Raw genomic sequence first — 9,382 nt, forward strand, 5'->3', positions numbered from 1 at the left:
CACCACATGTTATGTAAGGGATAAGGGTAAAGGCCCAGTAATTTAGGCCTAGTCAATCAATCTGCTCTAATACCATGTTAACTTTTAGAGAGACGGGGTATCGGCCCACTATTAACAACACCGTTATTGTCCACAACTTAACCACCTACAAAGCCTGGATGTTATTAAAAGTGGTGTCATTTATTTGTATTTTATTTAGTTAAATTTCCAATGTGTAACTTATATTCTTCAACACAATTTACTTCGTTGAATCAATTTTCTACCAACTATTCATACATCCAAAAAGGATCTTTGTGAATGATTACCTAATGTAGTCGAAGTTTAGTTTATGACACTAAATATCAATCAGCATAACTAATGCATGTTCATAACATCCATGAACAAAACAGATGCAGAAGTGTGGTTTGTACTAAAGCCCCACTTCGGCTCAAAGCCCAAAAAGCCCATAAATATTTTTTTAAATAAAAAAATCTTTTTTTAAAAAATAAATAAATAAACCAAACTATTTTTTTTCACTGCCTTGCAAGCGAAGGGTCAAACGGCCGTCCTCAAATCTGACCGTTTACCGTCTAACTTGGTAACAAGGGGATAATAAAAATCCCAATCATGCTTTTGTTATTTTAATTTTGTTTTTTGTTATTAATCTGCAGCCTCAATTGACCAAACTCGTCGCTGCGCTTACTTGCCTTGTGGGTGAAGTATGTGACGGCGACGTATTCTTCACTCTATCTTTATTTCCTTTTCTGTACTGTAATTCATTTTTGTTTTGCCAAAAAATTTCCTGCTCCACTTGCATGATTTAATAGGTAAAAATCTTTTGTTGTTTTTTACTTTTACTTTTTACTTCCAGACGACAACTGTTTTTCGAGGACCGCCTTCTCCAATATGGCAGAGGGTTTGTCTAACGTTAGAATTTGAAGTACAAGCTTTATCTATATTTATGTTTAAAAGGACAAATTGGACAAATCCAGGTTTTTTTTTTTTTTTTTTTTTCCAGCTTTATATTCTGCAATTTAATTTCTAATTAGTAAAAAAAATATTGATACTTGGCATACATGCACTTTCCATAGCATGCTTATCCATCAATTGTTGACCATTCCTATTTTGGAATAATTTTGCTTATAAGGATTGATGTGTTTAGATTTCTTACCACAATTGCAGTAAGATTTGAATGTTGTATAAGAGAAAATATGAGTGATATGTGTTATGAAAATGGTTAAGAACTATCTTTTTATTGTCGTCATCTGAGAAAGATATAAATATAATTATTATATGTGTATATATTTATTGGGAGCATGGAAGAATTTTCCAATTGTCATGTGTTAGTAAACACATAAAGCAAGAATTTAAATTGTTTCAATACCCACATGTTAGTAAACACAACAGTCTAAAATATCGATAATATTGAGGATATTATCATTTTTTTAGGGTAAGGATATTTTGGAATGTATCCATACACATATCGTATAAATATCGATAATATTAAAAAATATCAATGTCGATAATGTTTTTCATACTTTAGCAATATTTAACCAAAATATCGCTATAATATCAATAATATCGATAATATCGAGATGATGATGACAATGAAAAATTTGAAAAGTTATTTACACTAACACCCCCTGAGGTTTCTTGTGTTTTCACAAAACCTCCTTGGATCTCTAAAATTACATGAACACGCTCTAAGATTTCAGTTTGTTTTCTCAAACATAATACTAAATTTTTTAATATGGAATTAAAATTGCAACCCAGTCTTAACCACCCCTCCCCCTTATTTTTACTATTGTTGTTTTCTTTTTCCTTTTGGGTAACGATGATAATTTATTTTGAAAAGGTTTTTAATTTTAGAAAATGTGCACAAGGTTTTATGCAACTGACGCGGGTTTCTATGCTGTGTGTGGTGGCAAATGGTGAAAGGACTAGTACACCAGCTGGGTTTTAAGTCACAGCTTTTGTGACCCCAATTACCTTGCAAAGATGAAATGTAATTTATTTTCAAAAGTAAATATGGAATTTATCCATTTTAAAATAAATCACATACATTTTAAACTTTCAGAATTAGTATTTTATAAATCGAGAACAGTATAAATTTCATAAATGGATAATTTTTTTATTTAGCATCTATACAGATACGGAAATAAGTTTTACTAAATTTGTTTTGACTCTTAAGTTAACTGACATATATGACGAGCAGGGTTTGCTAGGTTGGGCTCAGGAATTTTTATTTCTCTTATAAATCCTGCATTCTAATTTTTTATTTATTTATATGAGAAATAGAAATGATAAGATTCAAACTTTTGCCAAAGAGGGTGGAGTAAGGTGTATGATCGTAGCTAGAGTAGGCGAATTAAAATTAGTTATGGACAAAGAATGCCAAGAAAATAACGATAATCACGATCTCACCGCAATGACATAAAACTACACTTTTGATGTATAACGACTTTAAAAATTAAAGAAAAGTACACGCAGCAACTACCGGTAACTACTTAGCAAGAATAACTCATTGTATTTGTAACTATTATCTACTTGTAGTTGTTTTTTCTTATTTTAATTTATTTATGGAAAATTTTGATGGTTTAAAAATTATAGAGTATTATTAACATAGAATAACGTCACGGTGGTACATGCTAACTTACACTATTATATTAATTCTAAAAGAATTAATACAAATGACATTTTCTTTGTAAAAGAACATACTAGCCTCTTGATACACGTTCTTAAAAGTTTTTAAATAAAATTAAAATAATGAAATTAAGAAATAGGAAAGAGAGAGAGATAAGTTTCACCTCCCTAGTCACTGTTTTGTTTGAACAGTTTCTTTAGCAAATGACATTTTAGGATGTTAAAACTTCAAAATTTTCACCAATTCTTAACAATTTTCTCTTTATAAATAATAGAAATGAAGGAGAAAATAAAACATAAAAATAGAAGTAAAAAAGAAATAAAAATTACTAGAATATTATATGACTTTATTGGGCTGATATTTCCATCTGAGGAACTTGTTGTATAGGTAGGCACAATTTTCTGCCATTTCACTCAAACCAAACCCAAAAGCCATGACACAAATAAAAGGGAACAGATCAGAATAAAAATTAAATCGAAAACAGTTTCTTGTAAACTAAGGCATTCCCATCATTTCTTCGACACCAATCAAAGCCCTATCGCTTGCTTTTCCCCTCCACCAAATCCCCAGAAGCCTCCATATCAAGGACCAGACCAAAAACCAGACCCATCTCTGAGCTTTTGGACTCATGGGTCGCGAAGCAGAGCAACCAAAAGCAATAGTACTCGCAGCCACAGCCCCAGCCACGCCGCCGCCAGCGCCAACGGCTTTGGCTCCAGGCTTCAGGTTCCACCCAACAGACGAAGAACTCGTCATTTACTACCTCAAGCGCAAGGTGTGTCGAAAACCCTTCAAATTCAACGCGATCTCCGAGGTCGACATCTACAAGAGCGAGCCTTGGGACCTCGCAGGTAATACCCACCTCTCCAATTTTTATTATTTAAATTTATTTAAATTTTGTAACTGGGCTTTTTAATTTTTGTGTTAAATTTGCTTTTTATTGTGTTTTTTTTTAAAGCTTTTGTTTGCTTAATGTTTGTGTTTTATAAGGAAACTTGCCTTATTATGTTTGTGGGTCTTCCGTGCTGATTTTTCGGCTGAGATAACGCTTAGAAATTTTGTGCCTTTTTGGGCTTTTTTAGATTCTGGGTTGAAATTTTGGTTATTTATTGAATTTTTTACATGGGTTTTTAGATAAGTCGAGCTTGAAGAGCAGGGACCAGGAGTACTACTTTTTCAGTGCACTAGACAGGAAGTATGGAAATGGGGCAAGGATGAACAGGGCTACAAACCTAGGGTACTGGAAGGCCACAGGAAATGACAGGGCAGTCAAGCATAACGACATCACTGTGGGGATGAAGAAAACCTTGGTTTTTCATAGTGGCCGAGCTCCTGATGGCAAAAGGACCAATTGGGTTATGCATGAGTATAGGCTTGTTGATGAAGTATTTGAAAAAGCTGGGCTTGGTTCCATTCAGGTGAGGCCTTGGCCTAATTTTCGTTAGTGCTTTTATGCTATAAGCAACTTTTTTTGTTTATGAGAGAAATGCTGTTTTTGCACTTGTGTTATGCTAATTTTGGTTTGGTAATTATCAAAAGTTTTGGCATTGGAGCTGAATAGTTTATTTGAGCGAACTGCTGAACTTGGTTTATATTGTGTTACAATAATGTGAACTACTGAGATCCCTACCTACATTTTATTGAAGCATCCAAACGGTATTTTTATTTTAGTATTGGCTATTGCTATCTTCTGGAGATTGATTCATTATTTTTGTTATCTTTTTACTTTGGGGGCTGCAGGATGCATTTGTGCTGTGTAGAGTATTTCATAAAAGCAACATAGGACCACCAAACGGGCACAGATATGCTCCTTTTGTTGAGGAGGAATGGGATGATGATGACAAGTTAACTTTGGTTCCTGGACAAGAGTCTCGAAATGAAGCTGTAGCTGGTCGGGATGCATTTATTATAGGAAATGGTCATGCTGCATGTAGTGAACAAAATGCTCATGCTGCATGTAGTGAACAAAATGTTCATGCTGCACGTAGTGAACAAAGTGGTCATGCTGCACGTAGGGAACAAAATGGTCATGCTGCATGCATTGAAGGAAATGATCATGCTGCATGTAATGGAGAAAATGGTCATGGCACATCCGTCCAAGGAAATGGTCATGGCACATCCATCCAAGGAAATGGTCATGGCACTTCCGCCCAAGAAAATGGTCATGGCACTTCCGTCCAAGGTAATGGTCATGGAACTTCCGTCAAAGGAAATGGTCATGCAACTTCATTCGTAGGAAATGATCATGGAACTTCAGTCGAAGGAAATGGTCATGACACTTCTGTCAAAGGAAATGGCCACGGCACTTCTGTCAAAGAAAATGGCCACGGCACTTCTGTCAAAGAAAATGGTCATGTTACTTCTGTTGAAGGAAATGGCCATGGCACTATAATTGGAGATGATCATGGAACCATTAATAAGGGTAACAGTCTGGAAATGGTGGAATATGGTCCTGATGTGCACAATGCAGGAAATAATTTTGAGCAGGTTTGTGCTTTTCAGTTTATTTCTGTTTTCCTAAGTTTATTCACATAAATATTGGTGCTCTTTTATCGTCTAGGCTGAGTTTGCCCATCTGTTATGCAAATAGTGATTTCTCCACTTTATCATTAGTGTATCATGATGATTGTGATTGATAACAAGACAAACAACTATTCATTAGAACAACTCAATCAAAGCATGCAATCAACCAAATGAAGCATGCATATTGTTTTTGTTTTTGTTTTTGACAAACATGCACCTTGTTTTGATTGAAGGTCCTTAATTTAGGCAATATGGGATATTTAATCATTTGTAGGTATTAGAAATTTCAATGAAACATGCAAAATAATAAAATGAGGATTATACTGTATGCTTAGAAATGGGAGTAAACATCCAATATGCTGCACCAAAAGAAAGGATGTTACTACATACTCGGAAATGAGAATTTTTATTTATTTATTATTTGTTCCGTGGACTGAATTCACGGATTGCTAATTCAACTTCTCAATCTTCTTGTGGATTGAAATTTTCTAAACTGAATCATTTATGTTTTCTTCTATGTATTTGTTCTTTCCTTGAAGAGGTTTTTCACAAAATACTGACTAATTTATTTAGATGATAACCTATGGCCCCCTTGTTTCTATGCCATCTCTAGATTTATCATTTTAAAGGTGTCATCATGATATCATTACAAACTGGAATTGTTACATAATTTTGAAATGGAAGTTTGGAAGACAATTTATGGAGGCTTCCTTATGTGGAAAAAGCTGCAATGACTGCTTGATGAAATTGTAATTAGTCTGACAAGGTACTCTTTGAAGGATGGAGTATTCTATGTGTCCCTGGTTTGGAATTAGAACATGTGGTTTGTGAGAACTTCCTATGATTATGTGGCTAGGGTTTTCTGTATTATTTGCCCTTGATTTAGGGTAACTATATTTTATGTTCCAATAATCAGCAACTGTTTTGACCGTGGTCTCTAAATGAATTGCTCTTCAGATATGGCTTATAATGTTGTATCTCCTATCGTGCTAGAATTTGGCAGTTTGAACTTTGAAGTCTTGGAGAGTTCTCTTCCGAAAAAGAAGAAGAAAGTCTTGGAATATTATTCTGTTTTATGGATCTGTGGCCTAAAATTGGTTTTTTGAGGATAAGTAAAATAGGATGGTACTTTAGATTAGGGATTGCTGTAAAATAAGTAAAGTACCTTGAGAGAAAGATATCAGAAGGTGGTATAGTTAAAAACTCAGTAGGCTGTTGATTTTGTTGGATTTTATGTGAGTTAGGGATAAAGGGCAAGGATGTTGCTTGTTCTGTAGAGGAGCATATGCATAATTGGAAGGTTTATAGGTTAAAGTTTGAGATCAAGTTGTAGAAAGAAGTTGACAGCATTTCTTGCCGAAGGTGATAACAAAACGATGATTCTATTGACATAGACTGTAGCTTGTTGGAATTTTTGAAAGACCAGGTGGTGAGGAAGAACTCTTAGAGCATCGAAATGGTAACTACGATTTAGGTTCTGATCCGATGACTGTGGTGTTTGTTAACGATCTTTTAGCATAGGTGCTGGATTTATGAGGCTTTTGCACAACAATCTATCTTCTTGATACCTAAGCAGGCCAAATGGTGAACATTCAAGTTTTGCAGTTCCCAAGATTTTTTAGTATGCCAAACAATTATTCTAGTTAATACCTAAGTCAACTTATGGATGGTACACCGAAGGAACTTAAGCTTAACCAGGCGATTGTTCAAGTCACTGGTTTACTAGTTCAGCCTGCATTCCTCTCTCCCCCTCTCTCCCCCTTATATCCTTATATCCTTATATCAGCAGGTGCCTGAAGCTTTGTTTTGCTGTAGATTGTGTTTCCATGTGTAGAGTCTTGATTTGGGAAACTATATCATGGCATATATGACTCGCCAGTCTATTTGTTTTCCACATGAAAAAGGTTGTGTTTTTAAAAATCAGAAATATGGTTAAACTAAGGTATTGCCATACCCTGAAGAAAAGCCTGGGATGGTGACTATATGTCCATCATTTGTGCTCTCCTTTTCTTTTTTTGCAGAACTTTTGGCTTTCTTAAAGTTAATTAATAGATCCTTCTGCTTTTTAATCAGATTTTGACGGTCTTAATTAGCCCATTATGGTGAGTAGAAACATAAGGATCTCCATTGAACTCCAAGTATTAACTATGATGTCCTTACATGGCTCTAGATAAAAATATTAGATAGAACTGAAGAAAAACAAAGAAAATTATTAGAAGGTAATTTTTACCACATGTTAAATGTTCTTTTGAGTTTTGTTTTATTGCATTGGTCTGTAGAAATTTATGTCACATACAGCTGGAAATCATTAAATCCTAGCCTTAGAATAATATGAAACCAATTTTTATTTTTATATTTTTATATAAGTATTTTTAAACTAAAACCACTACTTAGATTGTTCATAATGCTACTTTCTGGCACTGACACCACAGTATCAGCTACTGTAAGTTGTCTCTTTTTGACCTGTATATAGAAATCATGGATGCAAAAAACTGAATGAAAGATACATATGCCTTTCAAAGAACCATACTACCCGACCATATTTCTGAGTATTGCAACTGTATTTCAAGACTCTTGAATCATTATAAATCTCTCAATTTATTTTTTTAACTCTATCTTTAAACTCTAATCTTTTGTTGAAACTATCCTTGCTTGTGCAATTTAGATTTAGATTTACAGGTTATCATCTATTATTGTTGCTGTGTTGTGTGCATCATATCAAAAGTTATCATGTGAGTGAATATACACCAAAAGAAGTAGATAATGACATGCTATTATAAGCAACCAAAGTTGATATCATGTTATTTTGTGTACAACCAACCTGACCTGTTTGAAACATTCCCATTAATATTGTTCTTTTTTACCGTATATCTGGGTTGTACCGCATATATGTATTGGACTTGTTTGTTCATTGTATTTGACTTGAAACTTTCCTTTGTATTTTGCAATTCACCATATATCCACAATTTGCTTGTCTATCTTGGTTGCTCATTTCAGGATATTCAGCCCATCGGCAATGCTCTTGTGACTGATGCTGAACTTCCAACAGAGAATGAAAATGATTTACCGCTTTGCAAGACAGAGAGAATGGATGATTATCCCATGACATGTGTGGTTAATCGGGAAGAGAGATTGGATGATTATCCATCACCAGGTCCTGATGATGCACAACCCCTGCTGTCTTTGTTTAATCGACATCCTGGGCAACTACGCCAGTATAAAAGAAGGCGGCATAATGATTCAAATTCTAACCATTCAAATGCTTCTGACATTTCAAGTGGGATGACACATGACCCTTGCTCATCCACAACAACAACAGCGTCAACTGAGGCATCGATGACCACGACAACAAGAAATTTTCTGTCTGCACTGGTGGAGTATCAGCTGTTAGAATCCCTTGAACCCAAAGATACTACTCCACCACCACCGCCTGAATTCAGTGCTGCTTTGCTTCATTCATCTGTGCCTCCTAGCTGCTTGAAATATGTAGAGACTCTGCAAAATGAAATCCACAAGATCTCTATTGAGAGGGAGACATTGAAATTTGAAATGATGAGTGCCCAAGCCATGATTAACATTCTTCAAGCACGAATCGATCTTCTAAACAAGGAGAATGAGGATTTGAAGAGGAACAATGTCTGAGTCGCCTAGTGGTTCGTAGTCGTATGTACTCGTAGTGTTCTTTGTATGAGTTAACGGCCCCGTATGGGCCGTGTTGAACTATCTACAGTGAGTATGTTTTCCTTAATAGAGTCGGTAACTGTCTGTTGTTAATTGAACGATGTTGTAAACTGTAGCAAGCTTGTTGTACCAGTAGCAAGCTGAACTATGTTGTATCTTTATGGGCTTGGATTAGCCTGTCATCGAAATCGGCAGTTTAGACCTGAATTATGTTAAATTTCAACCTTTTTGCCTTTGTTAGATAACCAAAGTATTTGTTTAGTCAGTGCATAGTTGAATGTGGCAAGTACCACTCTTAGCTAATACCTCAGTTTTGCATAAGAATGACTTCGCAGTCTCTGTGCTTTACAATTAAATTGGGAGCAAGAGATTATCTGGATTGTGGTTGATGGTATTATTCTGTCTAGAATGCTTTAGGGTCTGTTTGCATAACAATCAATATTGATAAACACTACATTATTATACAAACGATTGATTACTAATTGATTTGACAATTTCTATTTGCTGTGAGTAAATAAGATCTAAATTCGAACGAGAGAGGAAACAAATGAAACA

At 34.9% G+C, this 9,382-nt stretch overlaps 1 protein-coding gene across 1 annotated transcript; it reads left to right on the forward strand.

The window, feature by feature from the left end:
* Positions 1 to 3,019: 3,019 nt before the first annotated feature.
* On the forward strand, positions 3,020 to 9,052 carry LOC117617758 (NAC domain containing protein 50-like). The gene is made up of 4 exons (XM_034347282.1): positions 3,020 to 3,474; positions 3,758 to 4,041; positions 4,364 to 5,110; positions 8,144 to 9,052. Exons 1-4 carry the CDS (start codon positions 3,252 to 3,254, stop codon positions 8,786 to 8,788), a joined length of 1,899 nt encoding a protein of 632 aa, XP_034203173.1. The 5' UTR covers positions 3,020 to 3,251; the 3' UTR covers positions 8,789 to 9,052.
* The last annotated feature ends 330 nt before the right edge of the window (positions 9,053 to 9,382 follow it).

The sequence above is a fragment of the Prunus dulcis genome, chromosome 2 (genome assembly GCF_902201215.1).
Source record: "Prunus dulcis chromosome 2, ALMONDv2, whole genome shotgun sequence".
Lineage (NCBI taxonomy): Eukaryota > Viridiplantae > Streptophyta > Magnoliopsida > Rosales > Rosaceae > Prunus > Prunus dulcis.